We start from the raw sequence: 19,104 nt of genomic DNA on the forward strand, positions 1-19,104 counted from the left end.
CTGAAAATATTAGAATATCAAAGCTGACAGCATTTTTGCCCAGTGGATGTATATGTTGAAATTTTGATTACATTTGAGTTCAGTGACTGTCACACTGTTGTGCTAAGTTTTTGCTTTTTGTGAAACATTGAGCCTTGTACTCAATTCTGCTAAGCTTTGATTGTAACTTTAAGCAAAGAAAAGTTTTCATTTGGAGAAAGATTATTATCCATGAGACATTAGAGATATGAAAGCATTTTGAATAGAGCATTGAATTTCAAAATTTATTTAGAACATTAACACTATAACAGATATGAACCAGGCTAATCATATCTGGGGCCTTGCGCTGCTGAAACTGTCACCATGGTTACATGATGTTGAAGAACTATGTTGTCCTCTAGGTACCAGTTGAAACATCCTCGGACAGTGAGGAAGAAGAATCTGCATTTCAACAGTTGATGTCATCCATTGGCCAGGGTGCATCTGCTAACGCCTACAAATGTGAGAATTTTAACTCTGTGTTATATTACAGTAGCCCTTTACATTGCCCCTTGTGTCAATAGAGCTACTAGCATGAGATACTGTTTCCCGTAATTTCTGTTAGTGTATGTAAAGGAAATACACCGAGGACATGTCACATGCTCCCAGGAAGAAGTTGAAAAACACCTGACTGTAAAGTGTGATTACAATGAACGTGTCTATTTTGTGGCAAAAGATTCTGTATGAAATAACTACCTAGTCTGTATATATAGTCAGTATGCAGAATATGTTGTTAAGGCACAATGCCACCCATTTTCGACAACACTTTAGCTTCGTGCTGATACAAGAAAAGATTTAATATCCCTAACAACTTGCCAGAAATCGACAATTGAAACTTTGACTCAAGCATCTTCCAAACAGGTAACACTTGCCATGTATGGAGTGTAAGCAATTGATCTGTACATGCAAAAGTGTCACATGCTGTATTGTGGGTGTTGACCAAATTGGTTTCAGTCCCACATTGTGTGTAGGATATTCATAAAGAGCGCTCCAAAGGACATAACTGTATGGGGTTCAGTTGAAACGATGTTCGGCCAGTAGAGGGCAGGAGAGTCAATTCAGTGCAACCTTGCATGTTTTGTTTAACTTTTTATAAAATATATATGCTAACATCCTATCATTGTCGACCCGTGAAGGTCCTAGGTAGAATAGGCCTTCAGCAACCCATGCTTGCTATAAAAGGCGACTGTGCTTGTCATAAGAGGCGACTAACGGGATCACATGTCATCGGTTCCCAATGGTGCAGTTCGATGCTCATGTTGTTGATCACTGGATTGTCTGGGCCATACTTGATTGTTTGCAGACTGTCGCCATATAGCTGGAATATTCCTGACGTGCATGGTAAAACTAAACTCACTCACTCACTCACTCCTATCATGGTCCATGTTGCAGCCTCTGACGACGAGGATGGGGAAGACAGTGATGACATTGAGGATGTGGAACAAAGCAGGATGAATAATGACAGTGCTGATGATGATGATAAAGATGAGGAAGACAGTGAGGATGAAGAGAGCAGTGTAAGTGATGACAGTGCTTTAGATGATGGTGGTGGTGATGATGATGACGATGATGACGATGATGATGGTGATGCATCCTGTGTCTCACAAGATATAGTCCATCAGAAGAATGATAAAAGTCTCAGAGTGACAGAAACAGAGAAGAAAGGTGCTTCTGGAGATGAAAAGCGAAAAGGACAGAAACGGAAACTTGAGACAGTACTTTCTGATGATGAAGCACAGCTGACTGAAGAAGAAGAAGACATGAACATAGATTCTGGTATGTTTCTATCTGAAAACTTTCAATTTGTAAACTTTGGATTTTGATCCAGGGTGCACTTTGTGAAGAATTGTAGATTGCAGTTCTGAGAGATAATGTTATGAATTGATGCTGCTGCTGCATTGTAAATATCTCACCATTGTTGTCAAGTGAACTTCTATGGAGTTTTTATCATCATGCATGAAAATAAACCCTTAAGAGAAGAAAAAGAAGATCGGAGAACCCGAACCACTTTGTACTCCCAACTGTTCCAATTTCCCAAATAAATTTACTGTTAAAAGTTTGGACGGTCAATTATTGCAACTGAATATCCATGTTGAATGTGAACAATTTTACACAAACAGCATTTTTCACTGTTGCCTCAAGGTTAATGAGCCCAGTGCCCGGGGTTGTAGATGAATGTTATTGTACTTATAGCTGTGTTATATGCATCCGTGGGATCGTGCTTGACAAACTCTCATTGGATGAGATACAGCCATTGCTATGCACCAGTGGGATCACAGATGTTATATATTATAGTTTTCCATGCCTGGAAGTACTGTCTAATATCTGTTATTATTTTTTACCTATTTTAATGGTCCATGTTTTTGTTTCCTGAAGATCCATTTGCGGTTCATTTTGAGAGAGATTTGAGTGACAAAGATGCGGAAACTCTGATTCAAGACAACACCTGGGAGAAGCGAGAACTGAAGGTGGGATATTTGTGGTTGTAGCAAGTTACTATGTAGAAATTACTAAATTGTAAAATTAATGAATACAAGATATGTGTAAATAATTACACACGCTTTTGCCACTGTGGTTTGGAGGATATAGCACAACTGTTTGTGTCTCATTGTAGAGGAGGCATTAAGAAATTCAGGGCTCCCGCATGGGATCTCAACATAGTACTACAACATCTTATAAGCGATGCTTATAAGCAGTGTATGAAATAGCGTCTGCTCGGCGGCCCGCTGCTTGCTAGTTACATGATGGGCTTAAAACTTTATAGCCAGCCCTGTGCGCCAGTACATTTTCCATGGGTATATATTTGACCATGTCATTGACTACGGGAAATATTTAGAAAGTATGTTACAATTTTGGTAACTAGATGATGTCTGTATAGTTCATGATCAACCAAACTGTAACTTCCACACATCAACCTACTCATTTATCTTACACTAAATGTGACTGGTCTAGAGAATGCTTTCAGCCGATGAATATGTCGTTCTTCTCTGATTGCAGTGACACTAAATGAATTAACAGTGACCACCAAGTCATTGTTTTATTAAATTTGCTTTTGTACACTGTTTAAGTTTACTTAACTACAAGTAATTCATTAATTACTTTCTTTTAACACCTTATCTCAATTTCATATATTTAATACAGAGCTGGTTACATGTTCACAGGGCCAGCAACATTTATCAGCCCTGTGGGCTTCCTGTCTTTTTGTAGAGTGAGTGAGTTTAGTTTTACACCACACTCAGCAATATTCCAGCTATATGGCGGCGGTCTGTAAATAATCGAGTCTGGACCAGACAATCCAGTGATCAACATCATGAGCATCGATCTGCGCAATTGGGAACCGATGACATGTGTCAACCAAGTCAGCGAGCCTGACCACTCGATCCCATTAGTCGCCTCTTACGACAAGCATAGTCGCCATTTATGGCAAGCATGGGTTGCTGAAGGCCTATTCTACCCCGGGACCTTCACGGGTCCTTTTTGTAGAAGTTTCATACACTGTTATGAGCCTCTAGATCAGACATCCTTGGACATAACACAGAAAACACTGTTTCTGTTGCTCAGTCGTCTGGATGTCGGAAGTACATGTGCTGGATTATGCTCCTTCGAGACAGCATGGACGTAGGACTCAGCTGGGATTTTATTGCTAAAAATCAGTTGCTAGGACAGCCTGACAGACAATTTCATATCTTATCTACAGTACTTGGTCCAAACAACATGCAAGATTTATCCTTGTGTCCTGTCAGAGCATTGAAAAGCTACCTGCAGCAGACTAAAACAAGGAGACAAATTAAGCACCTATTTATTCAGTTATCAACTGAAAGACCCACAGAAGTTTCAAGGAATACTATATCGGTATGGATGAGAACCGTTATTTTACGAGCATATAAAGCAGCAGGCCTTCACCACAAGCCTCCAACCCACACAAAGTTCACCCTAGCCTCAACACTCACTCTACATGGGAACTGCTCGAAAACTACTACAATGGACGGCTGCTTTTGGAAATCTGATGCAGTGTTTGCCAACTACTCAGATATATCACCACCGAAGTCACTGGCATTCACCAATTTGGTCCATTAGTTGAAGCACAATTAACGATTCCTGAAAGGCGCTGAGAAAATCTCTCCCTTTCTTATCATGTGACTTGTTGATGCCAATACACTCCATGGAGTAAAATGGTTGAGAGTTCATGTGTACATGTGAACAGACTATCATGAGTGATTATATCCCTGTACTTGTATGCGATACATGTACCTAATATCTTTTCGTGACACATGAGTCAATTGATGAAGTTGCTATGAGATAACTAGTAGGACACTAGTATATGTAAAACCATGCGAAGATGTCGCAAATAATTTTTTGTAAAAGTTTTGACAATTGTGGTTCCCCCAAAATACATAACGAAAGTTGAAAGTCTGCAAACTTACAGTGCCCTTTCAAGTTCCCGTGGTGGGTTACAGGACGTAAAATACATGAATCCAGGATGTGGCATGACCCACCACTGATTCCGTCGGATTCAGGCAAGCATTATATCCATGAGTCAGGATGAGGAAAAAGTTGTCATTTTCTGAATAAAATTGATATTTTATACTTATTCTGACTCATAAGGTCAACCCTCCTATCCTCCACTCTCATGACACTCTATATTTACCTGCAATCTGGGTGCCGGGTAAGTATTCGAAGAGAGCGAAGAGCTTGGCATGTCATATGACTATTCGCTCACCAAAAGTGCATGGGCTAAAGGGAGGCTACTCGTGGCAGAGTAATGATTTTACGTTCACTTCAATGAAGGGAACTTCAAGGGATTCATGTGTTCCACTATGTTCCGATAGAAGAAGGAGACAAGCATAATAAGCATGAGTCAGGATAAGTATGAAATGCCAATTCTTATCAGAAAGTTACTTTTCTCACATGGAACGTAAATGAGAACATTTTCTGTTTCAGCTACCAAATGTGGGCAAGGCAAACCTTCTTGCAAAGAACTGGAATCTGATTTCAAAGACAGAAACAGCAAATCTTAAAGATCTCAAAAACGTCAACGTGAGAGCATTGTTATTATTATTGTTGTTTGTTACAAATAAAGTTATGTAGTTTATATGAATATTTATGGCAATGTACATCATTAATGCCACTAGTTGATAATTAATCAATCTAATTATAGTCCAAACCTATTGGTTTAGGATTGATTTTATGTTTTATTTTTTATGTTATTTTAAGTAAACAAATCAAATCAGTTGATGAATGTGGTTCACATAAAGCATTAATATTAGGTAGGGCCATGTCTAGAGAGTATTTCATGAGGTAAAGTCAGAAGTTCAATTCTTGGTCTGTAGCCTCTTGGAAATGACAGTTATTTGTACTATAGTCTGGTGTTGTGTTGTGACCCAATTTGGGATGAAAATTGTAAAACACTCCCTTGTTCATATTCTTGATTCATTTGTCAGGACTTTTGAAGTTGTGAGAAAGGTTTGTCATTGTACAAATGTGATGAATGGGAACTTTGACAGACTTTAGAATATTCCTGTTTGCTGGCAGGTGAAGCACACACTCTGTAACCAGGTAGGAGAGACTAACCGCAATATGGTCCAGCCACCCTCCCTGAAGGCTGCAGGTAAGCACATGCTTGAGAGCTATTTAGAAGCAGGCATAAAATCATTGTTCATACTGTCAACATTTATTGTCGTACATTTTTTAAATGTAAAACATGAGGAGTGACTCTGTAGGTTAGTTGTCCTGACAGAGTTGGCACATGTCATTTCCCAACTGCTTTGATTTATGTTCATGAAGTCAGTCACAGGAGAATCTGGTCCAGATTTGAATACTGTTATCTAGGTGGAATACAGTGTAAAATGAAACAAAAAAGCCACCCAAGACATGGATATTGATTGAGACGCTATCCTTCCTTCCGTCGAATGTTTTGTGGCAATTGTTATATATTCTGGAATGAAATTTTGCAAGCGTCATAACTGGACAAATTTGTAGATGGTGTTTTTAACCAGCGTGCTGAAATGATCTTGTGGGGTTTTGCTTGCAGATGATCTGTCACCTCTCCAACAAGGACTGTTCTCTATGCTTAATGCTTACCAGGTTTGTTGCCATTAGTGGCGTTCTGATTGCAACCATACATTACAAAAGTGACATCAATACATTACAAAACTTTATTGATAACGGCTTCTTTATTACAAGAGTGCGATGTTTCGATACAGATTCGTGTACTGTTGTCAAGCAGGAATGTAACATACAGTGGTGGCAGTACTGAGTGTAACAAAGATAACAAGGTACTTCCCAGCTTCTAACATGTCACTCAAAGAAGTCATCAATACATTGATTGTGTTCCTCATGTGAGGAGCCAAATTCTTCTTTTAAAATTAATAGCTTTCTTGAACTACCATGAGAGTGACTGGTTACTCTTGGTTTTGTGTATATATATTGGAAAGTGTTAGATATAAATATTTATCTTTTAGGATGTCTTATTTACTGAGCGGACCCACAGTAATGGAGAGGAGATTCGTCTAGTGTACTGCCTGCATGCTCTTAACCATGCTTTGAAGTGAGTTCCATTTAAGTCACCTTATCTTGTGGTAATGGCATCATATTACATATGATCCTGTCCTCAGTCAAACCTGGATCAAGTGGTTCCAAATTCTGATCAGATTCAGTGAGCCACAGTGGCTGAGTGGGTTGACTTTGTATGCTGGTGATTAGGTGCCTGACTCTTGAGAGTGTGGGTTCAATTCCTGGTTATACCTTTTGTCAGGGGAGACCTCCAACCCATATTAAGCTGACACTCATTGATTTGACTAAAGCTCTGTCTGAGGAGGTAGGTAAGCTAATTGACTCACTCATATCAACTTTTTAAAATAAAAAGTAATAAGTCCATATACTGTCCCCATTCCATGATGGTTAAAGTGGTCTAGTGGTTAAAGCCTTCGCTCATCACACCAAAGACCCGATTTTGAATGCTCAGATGGGTATAATGTGTGAAGCCCATTTCTGGTGTTCCCCTGCCATGATCTTGAGGGAATATTGCAAAAAGCAGCATAAACCATTCTCAACTGCTCACTCACTCTATCTGATGTTAAGCTGACACACATTGATATGACTAAAACCCTGTTTGAGGAGGTGTGGTAACATAATTCACTTCCTCATATCGCTTTTTTAAAAAGGAAAATAATTTTAAGTCCATATACATGTCCCCATATTGTAAGTCATGTCCCCATTCTGTGATCGTTAAAGGAATACAAAGGGGTCTGTCTTGATGTTCTGTATGGAGGGCGTAGCATTTGAGCCTTCACCAATTTACTCATATCTGTTTCAATGACTATGATCAAGTGTCGTATTAGGGTTGATGTCAAGAGATCATGTACAAACTGTTTATTCCAGGACTCGAGCACGAGTGGTCAGCCACAACACCAAGATGAAGTCAAAACAGAAAGCTGATATGGAGTAAGTAAATTGGAATGTAAGAAATATTGATAAGATCAATAGACTTTAGGACATCATTTGTGTGGCATTTGTGTTGGTTTAAGCAGTCATTTCTCACAAGCCCTGGACATATGTTGGTTTATTCAATTAGTCATGGTCGTGGTACAATTTGTGATGTGTATCTCGGGCTATAGTATCAGACTTGAAATGTATTTGAACCAACTCATCGAGACGTTTTAAGTAGTGCCCAATGGTCAGTATGTCTGCTTGCCCTATAGTCCAGTTGTCTATCTCTTGTGAAATGTTTGAACTGCCACCATTGTACATTCCAGATCAGCATCAATAAACAGGTTTTTAAAATGACAAAAATTGCGATGCGAAATTAAATTCCTTTGATGAAAGTTATTGCAATTTTTATGGAATATTTTTTTAGACATATGAAATTCTCCTAGCTGCCAATGTGTTAATAACCATCAGAAATGTCTGACATCCATTTTCGCACTCGGATTAGAAAAGTATAAATTGAATGAAGCATAAGTAAAATATTGAATTTAATTTGCGTTTTAATTCTATTTGACAGTTTTTTTTCACAGGAAGATTACACATGTTACAAGCTTGTGCTAAATATGATATCTTCACTCAACCATCAGTTAATTTTCTCTTCTTGATTGTGAGAGGAAATGTTGATGAAGGTGCTCTGTCTTCAGTGAATACCGAGACCAAGGTCTTACTCGACCCAAGGTGTTGATGGTGCTCCCCTTCCGAGAATCGGCCATGCGAGTGGTCAACATCATGTCCAGCTTGTTGGCACCTGCAGAACAGGTAATGTCATTATGTGTAGAGCAAGTGTGTTATTGTTAATGTTTTCAACCCGGAAATTCTTTGTTTTGTATGTATGTTATTGTGCACACACAATGGAAGCTTTCTAAACCGGCATTCACTGGGACTGTCAAAAAATGTCAGTGTTTAGGCTGTGCTGGTATTGACTTTGTCAAATTTACTGTTTTCATTCACACAACAATTAATACATATTACAAGCAACATTGGTCTCTCACCAATTTACTTCACCTAAAAAGGCCTAATCCAGATCAAAACTCCTTTTACCAGGCAACATGAATGAACTTAATGGCAATCAAGGTACCGGATACCTGTTTAGAGAGCGTTAATTGCTGTACAAACAGTCAATTGGGTAGTCTTTGTTGTGCCAAAATACGGAATAAACTAACAGAGGATTAGAGGGTGTGTGAATGATCATGAATTAACTAGTTTCTGCCAGAACCTAAGTCTAGTGCTGATATTGAGAGCATGCTGGATTGGAGGGCTATTGGTTTAGAGGACTCCTGCTGTATATGTACAAATTTTATATAACCGCCTCAAGGTATGTGATTGCCTGTATGCACTGTTCCTTACCATTTTTTGATAATCGCAGGATGACTTAAGGCTAGGGTTGTCAGACAGGGAATTCACTGTATTAGAATATGTATCTCTTCACGAAATTTGTGTTTGGGTCATGACATTTCTAGTTTGGTCTCTTTCATCAAATAACAGAATACATGCCATTCTAGAGAAAACCGTATTGAACACAGCTTTGGCATTGGTCATGCTTTAAACTGTAATCATCAAGGTCAATGTCCCACTCACTCACCCACTGAGATGGTGAGGTAGCTAGTGGTTGAAGTGTTTGCTTTTCAAATCAATTCCTGCATTCTAGTCTTCACAAAGCCTGTGTCTGATAACCCCCCATTCTGACTCTTGTAAAAAACTCTCACTCATAAAACTCATCCACTTACCAAAAACATGTAGCCTGTTGCCTGTTGTGTGAGACCAGTATAAACTGTGTTGTGTGAGACCAGTGAAAACTGTGTTGTGTGAGACCAGTGAAAACTGTGTTGTGTGAGACCAGTATAAACTGTGTTGTGTGAGACCAGTGTAAACTGTGTTTTGTGAGACCAGTGAAAACTGTGTTGTGTGAGACCAGTGTAAACTGTGTTGTGTGAGACCAGTGTAAACTGTGTTGTGTCTCCAGGTAATGGTGAGCAGCAAGAAGAGGTTCAAGTCGGAGTATGGAGCAGACGATGAAGACAACTACAGGAAAGGCCTCAAACCAGGTAGGACAACCATCCCATCCACCTTGAAACAACACCTTGAAACAATCACAGGACATGAACCTTGAAACACAATCACAGGACATTATGCTTCTCAGCTTGTCTTCTCAGTCATTCAGTGTGAGTCAGGTTTGACTCAGTCTTTGGAACAAAGCTCTAGTTTTGTAATTTATTTGCAGAGGACTTTGAGTCACTGTTCACTGGAAACATCGATGACCATTTCCGCTTGGGAATATCGGTGGCCAAGCGGTCGCTCAAGCTTTATGTGCCTTTCTACCAGTCCGATATCATCCTGGCTTCGCCACTTGGCCTCAGGACCGTCATAGGAGCTGAGGGGTAGGTAATGGATGGACAGTTGGTCTTATCCCATGCCCTAAACCTGGCTATTAATCCTGCACTCACCACCCCCTCACACATGTGTTCACTATTTTTACCCTGTCCTCACCAAAACATGACAGTCAACCTGTTTTCTTCCCAGGCTGTACATTGTATCACCCTGGTTTTACTCCTGTCATATAAACCTAAAGTGTGCTTCTCACTATACATTAGGTCATCTCTTGTTTTCCCAGAATAACCACATTTGAGGTTTTTGTTCTCTTACCAGGTTTTACTTTTCGTTAGTAAGACCGCTTCCCCGGTCAACTTTCAAATGATACATGAATCTTTGAAATGAATTGAAAAATATCATATCAAGATTAAACTCACATTACAAATGTTTTCTGTAGTGGGATTGGGGCCACAGTTCTCACATTTGTAGGCAGACACTGTACTGCATGGCCACCGGGCCGACGAAGGTGGTGGGGTTAAATTATCTACTTATAGTTACTTTATTAAATTGATTTTACGTGCGCTTCAGTTATTGTTATGTAGCTTCATTAAAAGACCATCTACATTGTAATTACCCATCATTGACAATATATATGTTAGAGAAAACATTTCTTCTCGGTTTTGTTAGACAATGTAAAACCATCAGGGTCTTGAAATCCCAAGGGGCTCTGTTTTCTCCTATACTTCTTAACATCATTTCTAATTCTGGCCACTGAACCTGGCCCCCCTGTGTCATCCATGCCTCTCACCTTGGGCTTGACATCAGTCATCATAGCAGGTGCCCCTTTTCCAGGGTTTCTGTTACCTCCCCTGGATCATAGATACTGAGGGATACAATAGCAGTTCGGGCTCACGGAACATAAACAAGCATTCAGGGTACATCAATGCCCCCATCATGACCAGTGAACAATGTATTTGTGTTACTGAACACTTCAGTGTTAATTCTGAAGTGTTTGAAGCATGGATATCGGATCGTACACTTAAGCCATCCTGTGTGAATCAAACAATTCAAATCTTGCATCTTGCTATTTTTCCTGCAGTTATTGTCCTAGTTAAGTTGCATGGTGTAATTCCCCTTCTTAATATTCATTGGGACTGGATTTGAACATTTTGAGAAGTTTGTTATTGGAATGCGAGGCAAATCTTTTTGTAGCCATTTGCTAGATTTTGCAGAACGACACAAGAAAAACAGATTTAGAGTTATCTCCTTTCAACTGATTTGCAGTTGCAAAATATCAGTAATTTCTGTGCATCATGCATGAATCACTGTTCTTAAAATTTAAGACGTACTACCACGAAATATCAAATGAGTTGCCATTGGCAGTGGGGTATATTGAAACGTACTTAGCTTGTAAGTGGTGTACATTGAAAATAATAGAGAGAGTTTAGCCAATCAGAAAGCAACATTTATGTGTGAGGTAAGGTAAAGATACTCACTTCCCCTTGGACCTTCATGACAACTGCAAGCTCCCTGTGACAGGAAGTTGAATGATACTCTCAGTAGGTATCACTTTTACCTTCCTTTGTTAAAGAAGATACATGAAGATTTTCCATCTTTCAGAGAGAAGGACAGGGACTATGACTTCTTGTCCTCCATTGAGTTACTCATCTTTGACCAAGCAGATGTCTTCCTCATGCAGAACTGGGACCATATATTGGTAGGCAATATACAGGTTATATCTTACAGAGGGTGTCTCTGTTAGTCATGCCAAAGACCGGGGTTTGTTTCCCCACATGGGTACAGTGAGTGAAGCCCCTTTCTGGTGTCCCCCATTGTCAAATTGATAAAAGTGACATCAAACCAAACTCACTATGCTTGTCCTAAGAGGCGACTAACGGGATTGGGTGGTCAGGCTCGCTGACTTGGTTGACATGTCATTGACTTTATTATTTACAGACTGCCGCCATATAGCTGGAATATTGCTGAGTGTAGCGTAGAACTAAGCTCACTCACTCACTCACTGTGAGGTATATACTGATTATTGGTATCTTCCTTATGATCTTTGTGATCTGTGTGACTGAATCATTCAACCATGGAAAACAAATGTCTCAGTGTCTGTATATTTAGGGAGAGTTATTGAATGTTTTCTCGACTGGTCTGTTGTCTGATTACAGCACCTGTTCAAGCATCTGCATCTTCAGCCCAAGGAGAGCCATGGTGTGGACTTCTCCCGTGTCCGAATGTGGACTCTTAATGGATGGTATGTAGCCCATGGATAGTAATGGCAATACGCCTCGTAATGTAGTAACCCAGACGGAATGTGTGTCAGATGTGTTCTCAGTGCCTCGCACTTGTTGAAAAATCAGGTGGTTAGAATGTCAAACATGTGTAGAGGTTGTCCAGCTTGACCTCATCAAGTGAATACTAATACATTGCGTGACCGTGTCACAACTGGTTGGGTCTATTATCATGAAGGGGTGCGCCTTTGTCAGGTTATTGTTAACATGTCTGAACAGCCGAGACAAGGTTGGCGTTTGACATCTCAGTGTCGAGAAACCATCAGCAGTGTGCTAACTTTCTTTAAACAATTAGCTGCAGGTGGTTTGATGTTTCCTATTCTGGCTTTTAGGCAGCGAGCTCCCCTATTTAATGAAGTTAACTCAAGCATGCATTTGTTTGACCTCCCGGGTCATGCATATGTAGAGTAGCTGAGGTCAAGCTGAACAAGCTATAGCATATCTTCAAGTGTTGCCTTCAACTGCTTTAACTTTATTCATCCTTCAGATGAGGCACCGGGGTCGGCCATTGGTTAGAGGGGTCGCCCATTAGTTAGAGAGTTCGCTCATCCTTCAGATGAGGCACTGGGGTCACCCTTTGGTTAGAGAGTTAGCTCTTCCTTCAGATGAGGCACCGGGGTTGCCCATTGGTTATGGAGTTTGCTCTTCCTTCAGATGAGGCACCAGGGTTGCCCATTGGTTAGAGAGTTTGCTTTTCCTTCAGATGAGGCACCGAAGTCGCCCATTGGTTAGATAGTTTGCTCATCCTTCAGATAAGGCACTGGGGTTGCCCATTGGTTATAGAGTTCGCTCATCCTTCAGATGAGGCACTGGGGTTGCCCTTTGGTTATAGAGTTTGCTCTTCCTTTAGATGAGGCACTGGGGTCACCCTTTGGTTATAGAGTTTGCTCTTCCTTTAGATGAGGCACTGGGGTCACCTGCTCATCATGACCTGGGTTTCATTCAACTCATGGAAACATTGTGTGAAACCCATTTTTAGTGTCCTCTGCTGTAGTATTACTGGAATATTGCCACCCTATGTGCTGGTGTGGTTGCACAAGACTATGAGACATTGCTCTGAGTATGTCAATATCCAGTGATGGTAGTGCTCATTGATAAGTACCATTTGAGGGCTAAAATTCTAAACCAATCCCACTTGCCCTATTTTTGCTCAAACTTGCATTGAATTTAACTGAAAATGTAAACATTATGCAAAGTTGACAAGATGGAAACTATAAGAACAAGGGAATGGAGGTTTGCAGTAGTCCTTTGCACAAGTCTTCAGGAAACTAAGGCTACTATACAGCCTGTCAAAATTGAGTTGAGTTTCATGTATATTCACATACAGAACCCTCTTACCTCCGGTCAGATGTGGGGCAGTGGGGTAGCCAAATGGTTAAAGCATTTTCTCCTCCCACCAAAGATCGGGGTTCGATTCCCCACATGGGTACATTGTGTGAATCCCATTTCTGGTGCCCCGTCCATGAAATTTCCTATTATTGTTCAAAGTGGCATTAAACCATTATCACTCACTCTCTGATATGAGATATAGAAATCAGGTGGTTACAATAGCTGTTCGATGACAGTACCGACACTGACTGCTGCAGTAAAATAAGGAAGTTTGTTGGTTGTTTTCCATTTCTTCTTGACAAGACCATGTCTAAACTGTATTGCTTTTGTTATATTTCAGGTCTCACCTGTATCGCCAGTCACTCATCTTCAGCGCTGTGCCCACCCCAGAGGTCAACGCAGTTTTCAACAAATATTGTCATAGTATCCTTGTTTCCAGTGTTGGATTTCGGCATATTGCCTTTTATGGGTTTAAACTACCCATATAATTTAAGAAAGCAGCCAGACCACCTCACTGCTCAGATAATGTAGTTTTTTGTCAGTTTGTATTTTACAATGTGTTACACAGAGTAACATAATAATATGGTTCTTTTTCTAAATTATGATCATATTGATATGAATCTACTACAATGATAAACCTGTGAAAATGCAGGGTTAGAACTGATCTTCAGTAAGCCATGCTTGTCGTAAGAGGCGACTAACGGGATCACATGACATCGGTTGATGCAGGGTTAGAACTGATCTTCAGTAAGCCATGCTTGTCGCAAGAGGCGACTAACGGGATCACATGACATCGGTTGATGCAGGGTTAGAACTGATCTTCAGTAAGCAATGCTTGTCGTAAGAGGTAACTAACGGAACTGGTCCTCAGTAAGCAATGCTTGTCGTAAGAGGCGACTAACAGGATCACATGTCATCGGTTGATGCAGGGTTAGAACTGATTTTCAGTAAGCCATGCTTGTCGCAAGAGGCGACTAATGGGATCACATGACATCGGTTGATGCAGGGTTAGAACTGATCTTCAGTAAGCCATGCTTGTCATAAGAGGCGACTAATGGGATCACATGACATCGGTTGATGCAGGGTTAGAACTTATCTTCAGTAAGCCATGCTTGTCGTAAGAGGCGACTAATGGGATCACATGTCATCGGTTGATGCAGGGTTAGAACTGATCTTCAGTAAGCCATGCTTGTCGTAAGAGGCGACTAATGGGATCACATGACATCGGTTGATGTAGGGTTAGAATTTATCTTCAGTAAGCCATGCTTGTCGTAAGAGGCGACTAACGGGATCACATGTCATCGGTTGATGCAGGGTTAGAACTGATCTTCAGTAAGTCATGCTTGTCGTAAGAGGCGACTAATGGGATCACATGACATCGGTTGATGCAAGGTTAGAACTGATCTTCAGTAAGCCATGCTTGTCATAAGTGGCGACTAATGGGATCACATGACATCGGTTGATGCAGGGTTAGAACTGATCTTTAGTAAGCCATGCTTGTCGTAAGAGGCGACTAACGGAATCAGGTTGTCAGGCTCGCTGACTTGGTTGCCATGTCATCGGTTCCCATTTGTGTAGAACTATGCTCATGATGTTGATAACTGGATAGTCTGGTCCAGACTTGCTTGTTTACAGACTGCCCCCATATTGCAGGAATATTGGAGAGTGAGGCATGAAACAAAACTCACTAACATATAGTCTTTTTAGTATACTTCATTCGTAGTTTGTTTCTTCAGAACATATTCAGAAATTTGTCATAGCAAGACACACTTCACTTTAAGTTAGTGTCCAAGTGGGTGTGCTGTTTTCCTTCATGCTGTTTTAGACTATGCAGGGAAGGTACAAGTTTGTCGAGAACCAGGAAACGGAGTCATCTGCCAGATCATCACTCAGACCCCACAGGTAAGTCCGACCTTGAGGCTGGAGCCGTGCATGGAGGAGATTTGAGATACTTAGACATCAGGTGCTGGCATCACCTGTGCGGGTCCAAACATGTGGAATCCGATGGTATAAAACCGTAATTACTCCAAAGCGTGAATTTTTTTCCATGACAAGAAAATGTAATTGCTTAAAGATAAATTGCTTCCATGTTGTGTGTGAGTGAGCTGTTATCTATTTCACAGCAGTGAGGACAAAATGAATTAGAGGCATGAATACTGATCAGAAAGTGTTTTTAGAATTTTATGGCAATATCTGACATGAAAATAGGTTTAGTGCTTGTTTTCTTTTTGTCAGTGTTTTTGAAAACAATAATGTCATTTTGGAGAATACTACATCTTCAGGAGTAACAATTTTGTCTAAAGGTTGTGGTAATGAGGAACAGTACCTGTATGTTGGCTACAACAGACTGACATTAGACCATTGTGTATAATGTTTTTATAAATCATGCTCCCCAGACATTCCAGAGGATCAGCTGCATGTCCTTCACCCAGCTGGCTGACACAAGGTTTGACTTCTTCATAAAAAAGGTGAGGTGCTAACACCCTTCTTGTTTGGTTCTCATTAACAGCAAAATTTGAGGTGATATTTGGTTATTCCCTACAGTTAACACACACCTGGTGGGGTCCAGTGTCATGATCCAAAAAGCTTTCATAACGCTGCTCCATTCATAAGCCAATGATAAACTATATAGTTACGACAGGTCACAACGTTATGAACACTTTGTGGATCAGGACTCAGTTCTCAAGGGGCTTGGGTTGTCTACACCAAACTCATATTGGTTTGAGTTGTGGCTTGACTGTTTGGCTAAAGGGTTTCAATGTCTGTTGCAGCTCGTGCCCCACCATAGGGACCCTGTGATGAATCGAACCCTTGTCTACATCCCATCCTACTTCGACTTTGTTCGCATAAGGAACCACTTCAGGAAGGAAGGTGTCAACTTCGTGCACATGAGCGAGTAAGATGCCTGAAAATCATGTTCCTTCAGCTGCAGAAATTCAAGGTGTTCCAAACTGAAGTAAACATAGACGTAAACTAGCCCTTCAGTTTGTAAGTCATTATTACCAAGTTTGATCTTGACTTTGGTGCCAAATTTTGTCATCAACTACAAATCCATGCTTGTGTGTCTTTGTAGACGGCCACAATCCAAATAACATCAGATCAAGTTGATTGTGAAGACATCTTGCTGTTCCTTGCATATTTTGTCCTTACAAAGTTCATACAGTCGATTGAAAGATCCAAAATAGCTGTTCTTACGGAACCTTTTCTCTTCAGGTATGCGACAGACAAGGGCATATCGAGAGTGAGGTGTGACTTCTTCCATGGCAAGGCCCAGTTTCTACTGTATACAGAGAGGCTGCACTTCTACCGAAGGCAAGTCTTTGAGCTACACCATTGATCACTTTGATCCAGACTTGATTATTTACAGACTGCTGAGTATAGTGTTAAACAACAGCCAACCTGTGTAGCAATAAGTGTCTATAATGTTCCCGCTAATCTCTGGCTTCTTTATGGCATGACTGGATGACACAGCAGTCATCCCCATTTTGCCAGACAGCTGGTGTGATGATAATGGATTAAGAGCAACAGTGCGCTAGTCTTTTTTTTGCAAGGGAGTAGTTGGAGGACTTTTGTCAGACTGAGTTCAAACTAAAATTACAAAGCGCCAATTTGAGTGAACTAGATTTCCAATAACTTATTTGAGTGAACTCAAATTATATTAGCTAAACTGTGTGAAACTTGTTCAAATGATTATTTCTGTCATTGGGCATGTACATAAAAAATGTAGACATGGTTCACTCATTGCAAAATGGCAAATGCACATGTTAACATACAGTTCATTCCAAATTCAAAGGTAGGTAGAAACTCAGTCTATCTAGGTCACACATTTAGAGTTAAGAGTACAAAAAGGGACCAGGATTTTTGGAAATGTATGAAATTTGTATTTATGAATTTGATCATGACAGGAAAATATGCCCTTAGTGTTGAATTGCTGAAATGAAACCATCGAGATGAAGTTATAGTATGTACTTTGTCAGACCTGAACAGACCATAAGTTAATCCGCTAATGTTTAAAGCATTATCATGCATCAGTGAAATTTTATGTAGAACAAAAGTGTCCCCACCCCCAACAGCCTTCACTCTTTTTTTATATGTACTTCTTGTGAGTCAAGTACCTCTTCTCTCCAGGTTCAGAATACGAGGGATCAAACACATCGTGTTCTATGACCTGCCGACCTACCCTCACTTCTACACGGAAATGTGCAATATGATCAAAGACCCCAAACGTGGGATAGAGAACAAGGCAGCAACATGTACAACCATCTACTCCAAGTATGACGCCCAGAAGTTGGCCGAGGTTGTGGGTGCAGACAGGACTGCCATCATGTTGAACTCTGAGAAGTCTGTTCATATGTTTGTCACTGGAGAAAACAGCTGATATTCAACATAAGCTGCACAATGTTTAGACTCATGTTGTCAATATGGCTGTGAAAGATGGGGCTCTTCGAAGCCCTGGGAGAAAATGTTGATGAGAAGAGAAGGGACATAACTCTTGTGAGACCAAGTGTTAATGACCATAGAAAGATGGCCAATAAAATTAATATCAAAGCAGTAACATGATGTCCTGGTTAGTTTATGTTCTTGAAAATACTCAGGTACTGCAGTCTATGAATTACCTTGGTGGACTGTCCGATTTTTTTGTGCTGTGAAGATTGGGTTAAGATAAGGCTTCAGAGTACCATGCTTGTTGGTGGTAAGGCGCTTTGACTTGGTTGACAGGGGAAAAAAACAGGTCACCTACCCCAATGTGTATTACTCATTCAGTCCTGTGTGTCCGGTGTATGTGTTGAGGATGAATAGAGACTTCTGATTATGCTGACTTAAGAAATGTTACACGTATAGGAACAAAAATACGCATGCAGAGGGTGGTTGCAGGGGTGCAAACCCTCACCACCTCTTCACCCCTTTTGTCCGGAAAGTTTATTAAATGAACATTGAAACTCTCATGTAAAGGAACTTTGTGCGGGCATGCATACACCCAAAGTGATAACACCTCGTTGAGAGAGTACATCCCCTTTCTCAAAAAGCTGTATCCGCCATTGTTCTATTACATATACTACTAATAGTAGTCCACCCAACAAAAATCACAAAACCTGATCTATCCTATTCAATGAGTAATATGTTAGTTGTTGCCAAAACAAAATCTTATCCTATTTGATGCCTCAAAACGTCAGTTGAGCAGCTTGATCAGCCTGTCCACATAATGGTTCTGTGAATGTATGCAGTAGTTTTCAGCAGCCAGAAATGTCTTTTGATTGCTACTATTCATCATATCAAATGGTATATTATGTACATTGAGAGGATTTACCTTGAACTATGCATTTGCAAGTGTATAAAGTGTAATTCTTTCTTTAGATATTTGTTTTTCTTAACTGTAAATGTGAAAAAGCTGTAATTTGTGTCACCGGCAAAGCATTTTGCACTTCGTCCATCTGTATGTGTGTCTGTCCATGCACATTTATCTTTTCCAGCGTAGACCTCTAAAACCGTTCAGTATTTCTTCACCAAACATGGCACATAGATCTGGTGGTGTATTGGTGCTGTTTGATAATTTTGGAACCCTAAATAATATATTATTTGTGTTTCCATGGCAACAAATTTGACTTTTACTGAAATTGATGATTAAAATACATTGGCATTTCCATGGCAACAGTTTGACTTCGAC

At 40.3% G+C, this 19,104-nt stretch overlaps 1 protein-coding gene across 2 annotated transcripts in view; it reads left to right on the plus strand.

Moving 5' to 3' along the window:
- The window catches only part of LOC137294100 (U3 small nucleolar RNA-associated protein 25 homolog), a 24,648-nt gene extending 6,654 nt beyond the window's left edge, over window positions 1-17,994 (plus strand). For both annotated transcript variants that reach the window (XM_067825051.1, XM_067825052.1), the window contains exons 3-21: window positions 381-480; window positions 1,411-1,794; window positions 2,395-2,486; window positions 4,960-5,055; window positions 5,551-5,626; window positions 6,050-6,102; window positions 6,480-6,565; window positions 7,399-7,461; window positions 8,148-8,262; window positions 9,467-9,548; window positions 9,725-9,881; window positions 11,434-11,530; window positions 11,988-12,073; window positions 13,780-13,862; window positions 15,265-15,341; window positions 15,836-15,907; window positions 16,211-16,335; window positions 16,653-16,751; window positions 17,568-17,994. In XM_067825051.1, coding sequence (XP_067681152.1) covers window positions 381-480; window positions 1,411-1,794; window positions 2,395-2,486; window positions 4,960-5,055; window positions 5,551-5,626; window positions 6,050-6,102; window positions 6,480-6,565; window positions 7,399-7,461; window positions 8,148-8,262; window positions 9,467-9,548; window positions 9,725-9,881; window positions 11,434-11,530; window positions 11,988-12,073; window positions 13,780-13,862; window positions 15,265-15,341; window positions 15,836-15,907; window positions 16,211-16,335; window positions 16,653-16,751; window positions 17,568-17,817 — 2,193 coding nt within the window. In that variant the 3' untranslated portion in view covers window positions 17,818-17,994. The remainder of the gene's footprint in view (window positions 1-380; window positions 481-1,410; window positions 1,795-2,394; window positions 2,487-4,959; window positions 5,056-5,550; window positions 5,627-6,049; window positions 6,103-6,479; window positions 6,566-7,398; window positions 7,462-8,147; window positions 8,263-9,466; window positions 9,549-9,724; window positions 9,882-11,433; window positions 11,531-11,987; window positions 12,074-13,779; window positions 13,863-15,264; window positions 15,342-15,835; window positions 15,908-16,210; window positions 16,336-16,652; window positions 16,752-17,567) is intronic.
- The last annotated feature ends 1,110 nt before the right edge of the window (window positions 17,995-19,104 follow it).

This window comes from Haliotis asinina, chromosome 8, assembly GCF_037392515.1.
Source record: "Haliotis asinina isolate JCU_RB_2024 chromosome 8, JCU_Hal_asi_v2, whole genome shotgun sequence".
Taxonomy (NCBI): Eukaryota; Metazoa; Mollusca; class Gastropoda; order Lepetellida; family Haliotidae; genus Haliotis; species Haliotis asinina.